This window comes from Lagopus leucura, unplaced genomic scaffold (genome assembly GCF_019238085.1).
Source record: "Lagopus leucura isolate 7727_CA_CO unplaced genomic scaffold, USGS_WTPT01 Super-Scaffold_100009, whole genome shotgun sequence".
Classification (NCBI taxonomy): Eukaryota; Metazoa; Chordata; class Aves; order Galliformes; family Phasianidae; genus Lagopus; species Lagopus leucura.
Window position 1 is genome coordinate 13850704 of NW_024962266.1, and position 16779 is coordinate 13867482.

A 16779-nucleotide genomic window follows, 5' to 3' on the forward strand; every position below is an offset into this window, starting at 1 on the left:
AATGCATGTGGGCAGAGCCAGAATTTAAGCAGTATCTTTTGTGTGCCTGTCTGCTGCTTTAAGAGAATACATTTTCTGTATTTGCTTATCTGGAAAGGTTTCATACTGTTGCTTTCTGTCTATTCTTTCTGTTGTTCAAAGGCAACAGAGCCATGGTTCTTGGCCTAAAGCTCCAAACTGATCTACACACAAGGAGTATGATAACCTGTTGTTACTGTTATGGATTTGAGAACGAAACTGAAAATTGGAGAATTCGTGAACGCATCTGCACTTAGAATTTGTATCAGTACTGCTGAAGGTCTGGTGTTCGTGATGTAACTGATCATTTCATGTTATTTTTAGTGGCGCCAATAAAAGCTCTATGCAGTCAACGTTTTGATGATTGGAAAGAAAAATTTGGACCCATAGGACTCAGCTGCAAGGAACTGACAGGAGATACAGTGGTGGACGATTTATTTGAAATACATCATGCTCATATTATTATCACAACACCTGTAGGTTTCAGTTCAAGTTCTTACAGAAAGAGAATAAGCAGATTTAGTGGTCAACCAATCATATGCTGCCAGGTCTGCTTTTCATTTTTTTTCAACAAAAAGTAGCAATTTTCAGAACATTGTTATGATCTTTATAGTTGTCTGTAAACTGCTGTTGCATGCTTTTGCTTCATATATCAGCAAATAATATAACGGCATGTCAGATGAAACCTACATGATAGGTTAGCTTGAAGTTAGCTTGGCTTTATTTAACAGATTTTATTTAAAGATATGTTAAAAGTTAAGCATGCCTACATGTACTTTATTTCAGGCATATGTTTGTCTTTTGAACATCGTTTTCCTCTTGACATTTTGTATCCTAGGAAAAATGGGATAGCATGACTAGGAGGTGGAAAGACAACTCTATAGTTCAGCTTGTGCGACTGTTTCTCATAGATGAGGCAAGAAAATTAATGATCCTATACGCTCTTTTTCTTCTTGAAGAAGAAAGGAAAACTCTTAGAAAGTAAAACATTTAACAAGCATCTGGAGTATAACGAGAAATATTTTGCAAATGTTTTTTGGAATTCCTGATAGGTGCATGTCATAAAGCATGAAAGCCGTGGCGCAACGTTGGAAGTTGTGGTCAGTCGGATGAAGACGGTTCAGTCTTCTCTTTGGCGTCTTTCAGAGAATAGCCATGTTCCTCCTTTGAGATTTGTAGCTGTTTCAGCAACAATTCCAAACGCCGAAGATGTAAGAGTTGCATTTTAACCGCATTTGAATTAATATAAAATAGAGTTCTAAGTAAAGATTGAATAACAGAGTTGTCATTTTGAAGCTGTCAGCTGATGGCAGCTACATGGTTGATGTTATCATAAGAAATGGTTTTCAGCCATAGAGAAGTATCAGCCAAAAGTGGCTATGCTTTTGTTTTAGATATCTGGGATTTTTTTATCTTTAGTACTTTAATATCTAAACAGACTTGAGATTACAGTCCCAATTATACTGGTCTAGTAGAACTTCACCTATGATTTTAATGGTGAGAGCACTGTGCAATGCAGTAGTAGTTTGTGTGATAAAAAGAAAATTAATTATTGTGTAATGCAGGTAGAGTAAAGCATGATTGAAAACAAAAAATGATTATTTAAATTCTTTTTCTTCTTTTTCAAAGATTGCAGAATGGCTTTCAGATGGGAAGATCCCTGCTGTATGTCACAAAGTAGATGAGGATCAACGACCAGTGAAGCTACGCAAAATTGTTCTTGGTTTTCCTTGCAGTGACAGTCAGACAGAATTCAAATTTGACTTAACACTGAACTACAAAATTGCTAGTGTTATACAAGCATACTCTAATCAAAAACCAGTGCTGGTGGTATGAGTTGTTTTTTAGTTACATTTGAAATTGTTTCTTACTCACAAGTGTTGATTTTAAAAAATAAAATTTTTCTTACTTACAGTTCTGTGCCACAAGAAAAGGAGTGCAGCAAGCTGCTTCTGTTCTTTCAAAAGATGCCAAATTTCTACTGAGTGTAGAGCAGAAACAAAGGTATTTTTATGTTTAAGTTTTTGATCTATGTTTCTGTGTTCTACTAAGCTTATGACATTTGCAAAGATGCTGACCTAATACATCTTCTAGCAGAGGAGTATCTGCAACAAAATCATCACAGCTGACATTTCTGTTGCTAAACTGGCACTTTTTTGGGGATACTTTGTTGTTTCTAAAAACTCATTTTTGCAACATAAAATGTTAATCTCCATGGACCTGTAAGATCTTGTATTATGCAGACTAAGTATACAAGATCTTACTAGTGCAGTAAATTAAGCTCATGAGAAGTCTACGCATTATCAGATACCTTTAATAAATGTATATTATTCATCAACTTCACAACCACAGAAGCTACTTCCCAATTTTTGGAATCCAACTTTTGCCCTCTCCATGTTTCACAAGCAATACATCTCTGTTGCATTCCTTGTTTCCCACATTTCTGCCAACCCTATCTATATTTGATTTCTGTGTCTGAGTCAGAGAGCTGTATTGTGTGTCGTGTCTTGGAAAGATAACTGGGCTGGAAAGGGTGCAGCAGCTGTTCCAAACAATCAGTTTGTTTGCTTTGAGAAAAGTGGAGATTGAAAGTATGCTAAAAATGTGTGGTTAAGAAGTTATTTTAAGACAATATCCTTTTGATAGTCTAAAATGTAGTCATAAGCTAAGAACATATTTTAAAAATGCAAATACAGTAGTACTATGAGAATGTATGTAAAAAAATGTACTTGCCAAGGAGTGCTTCTTATAATCTTTAAAGGTGCGATTGTGCATCTAGTTTTATGTGAAGCTCTGTCTTTGCATGCTGACATTAATGAATCTGTTTTGTAATTTATTTATTCTTTTTTGTGCAGATTACAGAAGTCTGCCAATTCGTTGAAAGATTCCAAGCTCAGAGGTAAGTATAACCTATTACTTCTCTACCTTGTGAATGAATATTTGCATGAGTGAACTTAATCAGGTAACGGATGTAATTACTACATTATCAGATCTTTTGATGTATGGTGTGGCTTATCATCATGCGGGTATGGAGCTTTCTGACAGAAAAATAATTGAAGGAGCCTTTACTGCAGGAGATGTACCCGTACTTTGTAAGTAAATTTAAATTTGAAAGTCAAAATGTCCTGAATATATTCTGAAAAGATGGAGTTTGGAATTGGTAACATTTTATGATTCTAGTGTTTCTGTTTAACCTTAGGAATTCTTTAGTAGAATGCAGGTCAAGATGCCTTTGTATTTCATACATACTTTGGCTCTTTGAGTATACATATTACTGAAATATACATATATTACTAAAATCCAGAGAACTTCTTTTCTGCATACATAGAGGTCATCTTCCTTGATATGTTGGTTCAGGGCTGGCTCATAGTACTTACCTTCTTGTTCAGATGAGCAATCCTGTTGACATGGAATTCTCTGCTAATGTTTCCTTTCTCAGCTTTCATATGATGTTTTCTTGGCTTGTGCTTTGCAGCCATGGGTTCCCTGAACAGGGAGGTTGCTATGAAATATTTCATCTATTGTTATGTAAAATGAAAAGATATCTGTTTGAGACATGATAGTCTTGTTAAGGCCTCCTCTTTTCATATCCAGGAATTCAGACCCTGTGAAAATTGACTGTGTTGCTTATGTACTACAGTGAAATCTTGGTGGATTTTTCAATCTGTGCAATAGTCTTGATTCACTATTAAATGTTAAGGTAGATCCTTTGCTATGATCTAGCAAAACTTATAGGAGTGCTATTTCTGAAACCCCAGGAGACAGTAGTTCAAAAATTGCTCTTTGCAATGAAAACTAGAGAACCCTGTGCCACAGTTCGAACACAGTGTGAATGCACAAATGGACTACCAATAAAAGAATGCAAAGTTGCTTAATTAATTTGCATGTAAACGAGTCTTCCATGAAAGTGTGTATTGGTAGAGAATTATGATAGTATTGGTGATTATACATTTTTTTTTGCTACCATGAATACAAATAATACTGATGGTGGATGACTTGAAACAAAACTCTTAAAGATACTGATTGTGAAGAACTACAGATGATATTTCCTCAACGTTTGTGTTTTACTGAAGACAGATTGTGTTCTGGATTATTTGAAAAAATTCCTTAACATTTACAGATAATCCAAAGTATATATTCTGTTAATTAATATTTGAACATTTGCTTTTAAACAGATGTATTCTGGTAAAGAATTCTCGATAATACTTGACAATCAGGTACAGAATTCTTATGCAAATGTGTGTCAGTATCCTAGATTTAATTCTTTCTAGTGCGTAATGTCCCCATTTTCACTGGCTACGCTAGAAAATATGAGTTCTTCATGATGAAAATTAGGTGCTTATTTGTTTAATATATGTGTAACAGCGGTGTTCATCCTGATGTCAATATACTTTGATCTGGTCTAGTTACTACTAGCACCTTAGCTATGGGAGTCAATCTGCCTGCACATCTAGTGGTTATAAAATCCACAATGCACTATGTTGGAGGAATGTTTGAAGAGTACAGTGAAACTGATATTCTGCAAATGATTGGGAGAGCAGGAAGGCCTCAAGTAAGTTACTGCTGTGTTACAGCAATTCTTTCTAAAGGCAGATAAGTAGAAACTAACTTTGCCAAAGAAACAATTCCAAAACTTTCATTGCAGCATTTGTTGTTTTTTTTTTCAAGTTTTGTTGTTAATAGTTAATGAGAGAGAAATATTTGTTTTTCTGTTATCTGTTAAAAAAAAAATATTGTTTCACCTTGCTGTAGTAAAAGATCCAAAGATTACACTTGAATTGTGTGTGGAGTAAGGATTGGAGAACAATTAGGAAGCTGGCACACAATTTACAGATTGGATGATAAAAATATCTGAAACATTTAACAGCATACTTTGCATGTACTTCTCATGACTTCAGAATAAGAAAACATTAAGTTAGAAGAAGAGAGGAGCAGTTTGGAAACACTGCCTTCACAATATCCCAATTCATTTTGCTCCCACAAGAGGAGGGCAGGGTTGTTGTTGGGTTTGTTTGTTGATTTATGTATTTATTTTTGCAGTTTGACACAACGGCTACAGCAGTAATTATGACTCGTTTGAGTACAAGGGAGAAGTATATACAAATGCTAAATGGTGCAGATATAATAGAGAGCAGGTAATTACTTTTTCATAAAATGAAATAGGTGGAAGAAACATTTCATATTTTCTACACAATGTATTTTCTCTGAATTTTTTCCTCTGTTTAGAAGAAATTTAAGGACCCAAAAGAAAGAAAGAAAACTAGAAAGCTAATCAGAGATAACAGCCTCTGCTTTAATAGATAAAAACATATTTTAGGTCATCTTAAAGCTAGCTCTAGATTCCTGCTGGAAAACTTAAGAAACCTAAATTATTTATATTACAAAGACGAACAGCAAGAGCTGAAGCCAGATCATGTATCTGAATTTTTAGACAATAGAGCTTAGAAAATAGCAGGCTACAGAGTCCACTTGAGATGAATGAAATATCAGGAGAGACACATATACCAAAGTTAAGATGCTAACCTTAACTCTGAAACACAAAATTTTAGTCACAGATGTTTGGGTTTTTTATGGTTCAATTTTTCAAATATGTTCAAAATATCAATACTGCACTGTAACTTTGAAATGCATGTAGCTTTTTTTCTAAATACTTATGAAAGTTCATAGTTCCCAAGATGATTATTTTTGTTCTCTGGATGCTAAGCCACATTGTGAATTACATTATTGATTGTTTACTTTTTAAAACTATTTCCTGTTGATTTCACTGATTAAAATGAATAGTTTAAGCAAAAAAAAGAAAAAAAAGTTTCTTTTTTTTTTTGTATTACTAATTGATAAATATACTTACAGAGGTTTTTTTTTTGTTTCTTTGGTTTTGACAGCTTGCACAAACATCTTGTGGAGCATTTAAATGCAGAAATAGCATTACATACTATCACAGATGTCACTGTAGCTTTGGAATGGATACGATCAACATTCTTGTACATTAGAGCTTTAAAAAATCCAGCTCATTATGGTTTGTTTGTTTGCAGTTGTTCTACGTTTCGACATTGGCCTGTGTTAAATCAGTATTATTTGTTTTTTTTTGTTTTCTTACGGGCCATTGTTTTTTGAGGGGTTGAAGACAAGCTGTGTAATGTGGTCCATAACACTTCATGGAAAAGTGATCTTATTTGCATTAATACAAATAGTAGGAATTTCAGTGTGATATAATGTTAAAAACTATGAAGAAGCCATTTACAGCTTCATAGTGATCTATTTGTTTCATTCTAATACACTCAGCCATGTATGCGTACAGTATCTAGTCATAATGTGCTTTTCAGCACTGAATAGGTAGCCTGTAGCTATGAAGACTTTGTCTAGCATTTCATAGTTTTGCTAAGACAAAATTTTAATACGCTCCTTTCTTCAATTTGTCTTGTCCAGAGCAGCAACTTAATTGCCAGCCATGACCGTATCCTTGTTATTATTGACACCTGTACTACATCCAATTATGAAGTGGTTATTCACTTGCTAAAAACAACTCCAAAAAAAAAAAAAAAGAATGTAATGGAATAGACCATAGTATATGTACTACTTGAACAAGTGTTACAGTTTAGGAAGCTTCCTGTATTCTACAGTAGGAAGATTCCATATGTGAATTTGGCACTCTGCTAATGTTTACGGATGTTTCTACAACTGTTAGGACTCTGATATGTGTCTCAGAGGAGCATGTAGAGCATTAATCCTTTTGTATCTGTTCTAACAAACACTTGTTGAAACTTGGATATTGTTTGAGGCTCTTTATTTGTTCCTGGAATAATAGAAACATTTAGCAGTTCTTCATTTTGGCCATCTAGCTCCTAAAAAATTAGGAAATTGTTTTTGATTTGTTATGATATTAAGGAGAAAGTATATAATTGTATTAAATTTTTAAAAAGAAATTGTTGTTTTCTTGAAGGTTTTTCGTCTGGGTTGGATAAAATTGGAATTGAAGCAAAATTACAAGGTAAGTAGCTTGTTAGCTGTCTCAGTAAAATGTTATGTTTTAGGCCAGGTTCTTCCATGTTTATGCATGTTATGTAACTTTATTATTTCAATACATCCAGTCAGAGAACAAGTACACTTTACTATGCTGTGCTGTTTTATTATGTAATTATTAACACTTTGGAATATGATCAGTATGTCTTGATTGGTAGAAAAGTACTTTCAAAAAGCCCTTTCAACAAATTATCTTCCCCTATTCCAGCGTCTGTAGCTTCTTCTCCCTGCATACATGAAATATGCTGTAATAATTTTCATAGTTACTGATGTTCTCATACATCGCACGTGCAAAGTGAAATACTTCTGGTTGCATAAGCAAGAACTTAATTTGAATTCAGTGGAGTTACTGTGATATATATTTATTGTAATTGGATGATGTTGTTCTTGACTTGAACCTAAGGTAAATTTTTTTTAATATGTGCTAAAAATACGTATATTTTCAAATTGTGGACAGAACTCTGTTTGAAGAACTTGAATGATTTGTCATCTTTCAATTTGATCAGGATGGATAAAGAAAATAATTTCAAGCCAACAGGTAACTCTTCTCAAAAAAAAAATTAAATTTCAGAAGGGATGTTGAGATAATGAACTACAAAAGTTCACAGCTATTCCTGTGAACCTTTAATACAAGTACACAAATGTTACAGAGAGTAGAATCTGAAAAATTCTCTGCCTAGAAATATGTGATTTGTTTTTCCAGCAAATCATGGAAGTTCATTCTCTTAATGCCTGAACACATCTTCTCTTTTAATGTCACAGAAAATTTTGTTGCAGATAGGGGAAAATTATAGAACATTATCACAGGATAGTGGGCTATAACAAAATCCAATGAAGGAGAGGCCTTCTGGCTACCTGGTCTTCTCTACAATCCTCTAGTAGCAGTGGGTGGTTTCTCAGCAACTGCAGTTCACAGTCTGACATTAGTGTGAATTAATCTTCACTGGAGAAAAGTAAATGGTGCATATTTTTCTGTCTCTATGATGCGGTCAGTAATACCCATCACACAGCATATTGAGTCAGTGGTGTTAAATGTCATGCAGCTTTCTAATAAGAAAATTAATTCATTTTGTGACTTAAAAAATGCATACACTGAAAAAAAAAATACTTGGCATATGAATTTTTGAAGGTATGTTCTTCTTTTACAGAGACCGGAAGATTAATGGCATGGTATTATATTGCCTTTGATACAGTAAAGCAGTTTTTCAGAATTAAAGGAACCGAAACTTTGAAGGAATTGGTAATTTTAATCAAAATTCACAGATGTTCAATTGATTGTAAACAGAAACAAAAAATAATGTTCAGAATTTTTTTTATGTCTGCCAAAAAGTTTGGGCTTTGTTAACAAGATGTATAAAATTTTAGAGAATACATCTAAATAAATTCTACATGGAGCACTCCTGAGTCTTTTTAGTTGGGAGATCTTTTGACTTCCACTTCTTTCTTTCTTTCCATCACTATCCTTTCTTAGGAAAATATGAAGTTGCCAAGGCTGTTCTGCTTATGTAAAAAGTACTTTATGGAGTTATTTAGTTATCTATATTTTACTATGAATACCAGCTGTATGAAGAGCAGCTTTTATTTTTAAAGAAATGTTATTGTCTTTCTAAGTCATTTTATACTATCATTTAGCAAGTTATTATTGCAACAGTTATGTTACAAAAGGCATTTTGTTTTCAAACAGATCTTGTGGTAGATTGGCCATGAATAAATGGAATGCCTGTTCCCCTGGCTGTTTTTGTTACTAAGGGATAAAAAAAGTAAAGTGAAATAAATAAGAAATAGCAAAAACTATTTATATTTACCTTGCATTCAATAAAGTCTTGGCAATGTGTTTGGTCTTGGATAAGCTCAAGTGGAATAATCATCTGAAAACTGAAAAATCTTCCCCATCTGTCACAGAATAACCTTTATAGAAAAAAAGATAAGAAAAAAGTTAAACTGTTACAGGTTACAATGATCTCCAACTGCGCAGAATTTCTAGATGTCAAATTAAGAACAAATGAGAAGAAAATACTGAATGCTTTGAATAAAGACAAGGACAAAATAACTATCAGGTATAAAAAATTATGTACATAGGAAAAGTGAAGTTTGCTTTCAGCAACAAAAGCTATGAATAGTGAACAATAAGTATATTTTCACGTATAGGTTTCCAATGGAGGGGAGGATTAAAACAAGAGAAATGAAAGTAAACTGGTAAGTATTGCACTGTGATTACATTTTAATGAAAAGTTCTCATTTTGTCTGTTGAAATCCCTGCTACAGTGTGTCATTTCATAGTGGACCAGATCTTTTAATTTACGCTTCCAAATTTTCTTGTTTTTTTCCAGAAGAAACTTTTATGTTGTTATGTGTAGCTTAGAGTAGAGTTTATGTACCAAGAGATAAATATTTCTTTTCCAGTCTTATTCAGGCTCACCTAGGATGCATTCCTGTTCAAGACTTTACTTTGACACAAGATACTGGCAAAATATTTAGAAATGGCATAAGAGTTACTAGATGTACGGTAAAATTTGATCCTTTTCTATAACCATAATAACTAAAAATATATATTCTTTGATTGATATGTAGTAAATTTTATTTTTTCAGGGTTATCTGACTTTTTGGCGTCAAGTAAAGACAACTTTTCTGCATTATTAAACTCTTTGATTTTAGCTAAGTGTTTCAAGTGCAGACTTTGGGAAAATTCACTTCACGTGTCCAAGCAATTGGAAAAAATTGGTATGTACTTGTCAGAAATGAGATGTAAGGTGTAGAGTGAAACAGCTCCTAATTTCTGTAGTGACTGTTTGCGTAATTAAATGTCTCCCAATTGCCTGTTAGTCCACAGGTAAGTACCAAAGTTATTACAAGTTTGTCGTTACCTTCTTGGATAGAAATAGTCCATGTATTGATATTATTCATGCTTTCAGAATGTTGTTTCTTAATGTTAATCTCCATATTTTGAACAAATTTCACATTTGTATAATTGCATACCTCTCAGTGGACTTTAACTTTCTCTCTAAAAAGGTGTCTGTGTCTGTCCTACTACTCATATGCATGGAAACTACTTAATTGGCATTGAGATGGATAGGAATCATAAAATAGAAATAATTTTATAGTTCAAGGTTCTTATGCGTTCTCAAGCTTCTGATGGTGTTCTTCCTTATCAGCATGCTGTATTACTAGATAAATTTCTGTTTGGGAATTCTGATTTGTTTTAATTACTTGAAAGGGAATTCAGAAATGTTGAAGCTCTTGAACAAAAACGTATGTATGCTTAATATAATAGTGTATCTTCCTGCCATTGTCTGATGTTATCACGCTTTCATGCTTACAAAATTCACTGCAGTTCTCTGTGTTTGTTATTTAAAGACACATCTACTCTATATGAAACAGTGTAGTACAGAGGTCTGCAAATTAAGCCAGGAAATCTGTATGGTACAGTGCATGACAAATTGATCAGCTCATGTGCAGAAGCAGTATTGCTTCGTTCATGCGGATTTAAGCTAAGAGATTAAGGCGTTAGCTTCTGTGGTGGTAACTCATTTCCACTATTTCTGGATCTATGCTAAGTATCAATCCAGGATTTTATTACCTTCAGTACTTATTCGGTTCTATTTCTGTCTCCTTTTTTTTTTCTTTCTTGATTGGACATAAATTGGGGGAAAAAACCTTTTGTCATTCCTCCTCTCATTTGCAGAAGCTCTGCAAACAGTCTGAAAACTAAGGATGTCACTTATTAGTTCTGCAGCTAATTCACCTATAGTGCATTGTTTCTTTTAAGTAAAGCTGAAGGCTAGTTCTTTTGTCATAGTTCCTGAAATGGTAGAAAGGTTTCCATTAGTGAGAAGACATAAGAGACAAATGATATAAGACACTTTCTCCTCATCTGTATTTATGTCCACCCAAGAGGTGTTGAAATATACTTAAAAGGAAGAAGAGATTAACAATGTAACAATCCCTTATGTTTTTTGCAAATTGTGAAGATCTTGAGTTGAAATGAGTCATTTCTTGAAAGATTGCTTTATCAATCCTTGCTTTATCAAGTTCTCCAAAAAGCAACCTAAGAGTCTCTTGAGAAGTTTCCCACCTAATTTTCCGGTTTCTCTTACTGTTCCTATACAATTATGCATGATGAATACATCTACTCATTCTAAGTATATGATACTACCTTTTATCTAAAACTATTTTGGTCATTGGGGTAGGCTGTAGTTCTAGCTGAGAAAATGCCTCTTCATACATAGTGCACTGACTAAATCTGACTAACATTTAAAAGAATGGAGAATCATGAAGAGGAATAAGGTTGCATGTAGAATTCTCTGCCAGTCTGCTTATCATGTAACAAGAAAATATTTTGCTAAACTTGCATCAATTCCTAGCAGATTATCATAAATATTTTTTCCTGGAGTTATTTTTATTATTAATCTGCTTGAATGCGTTGAGATCCTTTTGACTTTAACATATAATTAAGTAATTCCTTGGATAGAATTGTTTGTTTCAGAAATTTTATTCCATGTGAATGACATTCTGTTTTTTAATCATACATACACAGAATGCTTGTTTGTTGACTCCTGTAGAACCTGATCTAAAATCTGTCTTACACTAGAAAATGTGTATAAAGTGGTGTTTACTCCTGTAGAAAGTGATCTAACATGATTTTTATACTAGAGAATTTATATAAAACTTGTCATTATTGTAATATTAAATATTTTCATATTTGCTTTCCATGCATTTCTTTTTGCCTTTACTAATGATGAGTGAATTTAATACTTAAATATTTAGTTGAGAAAAAGATGATTGCTATTTGCTAGGCAAAAAGATTAGAAAAAGCATACCATAAAATGTTTTCTGTTTTTACTTGCTGTAATACAGTTAGAATAATTTGAGATTAGTAATTGTCATTTAACAACATAAAACTTTTTCACAGGTGTGTCGTTGTCAAATGCTATGGTAAATGCTGGGCTCACATCATTTAAAAAAATAGAAGACATAAATGCAAGGGAACTTGAATTGGTAAGTCTTTTTGTATGCAGATAAACATTAAGAAAATAATGTATCTGCTGTATGAATGCCAGCAAAATTGAGCATTCAAAGTGATTTCTTATTTTATGCTGGAGAAGTTTAAAAGTGCAGTTACTGTTTTGTTTTGTTTTGCTTTTTCTTGAAAATGTGTATAATGCTTTAGTTTAGGAAATTTAATATGACTGACTTGGTGGGTTTGGCTAGTTTTGGAAAGTGGCTGCTTAAATACATAGAATTTCATTGTTAACACGATTTGAAACAGAAGGCGACGCTCATTCCCCTTCTAATAACATTTGTAAATATCTCTTCGCTTCTGTTTTTAATGTTATTCTTAAATAATGTTAATGATGAAAATCCTGAATTTCCATTCTTGATATTTTAATTAAAGATAGTCATAGAATAAAATGCTGCTTGAATCATCTATAAAACATCCCTAATTCTAGGCAAATTAGATTTTACACTAGAACAAGTTCTTAGGCTCTTGACTTCTTTTCTGAGGAAACTGCTTTTCCTGTGTTCTGGAACAGATTTCTAAATGAAATTTATCTTATTCAGTTATTTCTGTTCTGGCTTTAAGAATTTAATTTTTCTTTTCTACCCTTTTTTCAAGTTTTCCTTTCATTTCTGTTTTGTTTTCACTAAAGGTAGGGTAGCATAGAAGTGTCAGCACACAAAGCCTGCCTAATTCTTCAACATGTAAGCTAGTTCATTGGCTGATACCAAACAGAAGAGAGAGCACTGTGGAAAAAATGTTGGAATTTTCTTTTCTTTTGGCTATTTTTCTATACTGGATATCACTGACAGTAGAGAACTAGGAGTGATTAGGGCTTTTGTTAATGGTATAATTACTCTGGTGACTTTGATCCCTTGAATTTACTTCTGTACTAGCATCACTGATCTGTTGAATTTATCAGAAATGAAACTAAATTTTTGCAGATTTTGAACAGACATCCTCCATTTGGAAACCAGATAAAAGAATCTGTTTTGCACCTTCCAAAATATGAACTTAACATTGAACAGGTTTGGCTTTTCTATTTGTTTTATTGTTGGTTTTTTTTTCTGATATTATTAAATGAAAGCACATATGTTGCTGTTAAGAGATTCCAGCCCTCTCTGAGAGTACACTGTATACAATATCATGACCTTTCACCTTAGCATGAAACTCAAACTCTGAAGGACAGATTTTGAACAAACATTCCCTCTAGTACATTAACTTTGTTCCTTCTCCCTTCCACTGTAAATAGCATTTTATGTTAGAGTTGCAAACCAATATATTCACATTCTAGCTTTATATATAAATATCTTAAATATAATGCAAATATTTAAATATTTTTTCAAAAGACTCCATCCGAGAGACAAAAAAACAACCTTATAATAAAATTTACTGAACAAGCATTAGGTAACATTAACTTTCTGTCTCACTTAGCAACATATAGAAAGAATAAGTGATTATATTAACCTAACTGGTACCGTTTCAATGGTAGAGTGTAATCTAATGCTCTAATTCTGTGTTCTCCAAGGTTATGATAAGCATTATATCAAATAACCACTTTGCCTCAGTTTTCTGAAATAAAAAAATTATAGCATTTTGTGAGGTCAGTACAAATGAAGATGCCTTTGAGGTTAAAGGCTGTATTCTTGTGTAAAATGCTGTTTTTATAGCAAGTTCTATTTTAGTTTTTCATTTGACTTGTTGATAAGCATCCCTAAAGTTATTCACAGAAGGAAGATTCAGCAATGGCATACGTAGAGGTATGTTGGAATGTCAAACATTTGAATCTGAAAACTTTGTCAAAATACTCTTAGTTTTATTCTTTGCATTGAACAGAGAAGGTTTGTTTTTTTTTTTAGGGGACTTGATATATTCTGTTTTCTTTTCTCAGTACTTAAATACAGAGTGTTCAGCTATGGCTAAGATAGTGCCATATTATCAAATTGTTTGAGTTGGAAGGGACCTTAAAGATCATCTAATTCCACTCAACTTGCCATGGGTAGGGGTTGCCACTCACTAGCTCAGGCTGCCCAGGGCCCCATCCAACCTGGCTTTGAGCACCTCCAGGGACGGGGCATCTGCAGCTTCTCTGGGCGACTTGTTCCTGTGCCTCAACACCCTCAGAACAAAAAAATTTCTTCCTGACATCTAACCTAAATCTCCTCTCTTTTAGTTTAAAGCCATTCCCCCCGTCCTGTCACTATCAGACCATGTAAAAAGTCACTTCCCTTCCTGCTTATAAGCTCCTTTCAAGTACTGAAAGGCTTGTGAGATCTCCCCAGAACCTCTCTTCTTCAAGCTAAACAAGCTCACCTTCCTCAGCCTTTCTTCATAAGAAAGATGCTCCAGCCCTTAGATCATCTTTATGGCCTCCCTCTCAAACTGCACCAGCAGTTCCACATTTTTCTTGTGCTGGTGGGGACTCCAGGCCTGGACATGGTATTGCAGGTAGGGCCTCGTAAGTACAGAGTAGATGGAAGCAATCACTCCCTTTGCCCTGCTGGACACCCCCCTTTTGATGCAATCCAGGGTACAATTAGTCTTCTGGGGTGCAAGTGCATGCTACTGTCCAGCTTTTTGTTCACCAGGACTCAGTTCCTTCTTCACATGGCTGCTTTCTGTGAGTTCTTCTCCCAGTCTTTACCCATTTCTGGGATTGCCCCGACTCAAGTATAAGAGTCTTGACCTTGCACTTGACCTTGTTGAGTCGCATTAGGTTCACACAAGCCCACTTTTCAAGCCAGTGCAGGTCCCTCCTTCTCCTGTGTCAATTGCACCACTCAGTTTGGTGTCATCAGTGAACTTGGTGAGGGTGCACTCAATCCCACTGTCTGTTGGTAAAGATGTTGAAGAGCGCTGGTCCTGAGGAGGGTTTCTGAGGGACACCACTCGTGGCTGGCCTCCACCTGGACATATAGGAGTGTCTAGGAGTCTAAACTACATAGAAACTGTATTGCAAATTGCTCAAATTGAGCTTTTGTTGCTGTATCAACATTAAAAAATTTATGGAAGGATGTATGTTTTACTTCGCGTATTTTAGCTGTTATGTCATCTTGTATATAATCTTTTCCTAGCTTCCAAAATACAGTGATACAATGGCTGAAATTTTAGTAACCACCATATTGACAAACTTTGAGCAGCTACAGACAAGGAGAACAGCATCAGACTTTCATTATGTTACGTTGGTTGTAGGAGATGCTGACAATCAAGTAATTTTTATTCAGAAAATAATGTATGTATAATCAGTTTTTTTCATCTTTTGAGTTTGTTGCCATTTATTCCTTTTTTGTCTTGCAGTTTTTGCAATACTTTCTATTTATGCAAATATTAGTCTTTATCCTGTAGTTACTCAGTTGTCTCCTAAAATGCTGCACAACTCAATACAAAGAAAAAAAAAAGAAAAGAACATGCTTACACGGAGGGTGTGTGTAAATATCTGGACAGCAGTGATGCCATGTTGTAGAAATCTTCGACAGTCAAAATATGTAAAATATCTTAAAATACATATATATCTTTTCAGCTTGTTACTTATGAGTATTAGCAATCTTTCTTTAGTAATACGATTGTCACAACTGTTTCTGTGTCAGAGATGAAATTCAATTCTCCAGTTAGATAACTTATGTTTGGAGCAAATGGAAAAAGAGACAAAGTCATTTGTAACTGCATGATCTGCACAAGAGTCCTGGCCACTGTCTGACAGAATTTTGGCAGAATTGAAACTGATCTGCAGGATCCTGGCTTAAGACCATAGATGATATAGAATTGAAAGGTTCAATAACCTTTACATAATTACTGATACAGTCTTGTATGCAGTCTTGTTTTCACTGACCATATCTCATGAAGCTTTACTGATGCATTGCAGGGATTCTGTGCTGCTGAAAACTGGAAATTGGATGAAGAAAATTGAAGTGAAAAGAGCTCTTAAATCAGATGACATTAGTATAAATTTAATTAGTTCTGACTATGGTGAGTTAATTAACATACTTATAATAGAAAAACATCTGCATAAGATATAAAATATGTTATTAAAACACTTTACATCAGATCAAAATATAATCAACTGGAAAACAAATTCTGTTCTTTCTATAGTGTTGAGTATTACCTATCTGCCCTAATTACAAATCCATTTACTTAGTAGGATATTAACGTTCTCAAACAAAACTGTTCTTGAGAGAGAATTTTGCTCAGTTAAGACAATTTAAAATTTTCTTTTTCACATTACCTTTAAGTTGAATGAATCTATCAGCTTTATAGGTTACTTGCACTGGGAAGAACTGTATTTGCAAATGGTGAGGTTTTCTGTTCTTTGAATTTTGCATATAAAATGTATTGATGCAGATCCATCTACTCTTTAGTAGCATGAAACTTCTACAATGAAAAGTGTTGTTTCTTAAGGTGTGAAGATTTCAACATTTGTTCCCTCAGTGCCAGTTTCCATGAAGCTGAAGCTACAGGAGTAGATGAAGAACAGTAATGATATTTCAAACAACACACAATTTAACTATGTTAAAAATTGAACTGGCTGCAGTAAATTCTTCATCCTGCTCCAGTATTAAAAATATTTCTCCATGCCAGATTAACTGAAATATATTTGTTTCCTCCAGGAAACCATTAAATATTAAGACAATCACAATAATTCAGCCTAGAATAATACTTACTCCTGCGTTCAAACCTGTGTCTCAGGCAAGAAGAAGTGTTTTCCAAATAAATGAGATGGAGAAAGAGTTGTAATTTTATTAATATTT

At 33.9% G+C, this 16779-nt stretch overlaps 1 protein-coding gene across 1 annotated transcript in view; it reads left to right on the top strand.

Annotated features, from left to right (window-relative positions):
- HFM1 (helicase for meiosis 1) overlaps positions 1-16779 on the top strand; it is a 30854-nt gene that overhangs the window by 7361 nt on the left and 6714 nt on the right. The window contains exons 8-28 of the mRNA XM_042873993.1: positions 343-494; positions 857-984; positions 1070-1229; positions 1648-1848; positions 1934-2022; positions 2874-2917; positions 3009-3110; positions 4425-4570; positions 5059-5153; positions 5901-6034; positions 6959-7006; positions 7496-7576; positions 8187-8278; positions 8989-9095; positions 9187-9234; positions 9442-9539; positions 9628-9759; positions 11948-12033; positions 12979-13062; positions 15109-15266; positions 15897-16000. Of these exons, the coding sequence (XP_042729927.1) occupies positions 343-494; positions 857-984; positions 1070-1229; positions 1648-1848; positions 1934-2022; positions 2874-2917; positions 3009-3110; positions 4425-4570; positions 5059-5153; positions 5901-6034; positions 6959-7006; positions 7496-7576; positions 8187-8278; positions 8989-9095; positions 9187-9234; positions 9442-9539; positions 9628-9759; positions 11948-12033; positions 12979-13062; positions 15109-15266; positions 15897-16000 (2289 nt within the window). The remainder of the gene's footprint in view (positions 1-342; positions 495-856; positions 985-1069; positions 1230-1647; positions 1849-1933; positions 2023-2873; positions 2918-3008; positions 3111-4424; positions 4571-5058; positions 5154-5900; positions 6035-6958; positions 7007-7495; positions 7577-8186; positions 8279-8988; positions 9096-9186; positions 9235-9441; positions 9540-9627; positions 9760-11947; positions 12034-12978; positions 13063-15108; positions 15267-15896; positions 16001-16779) is intronic.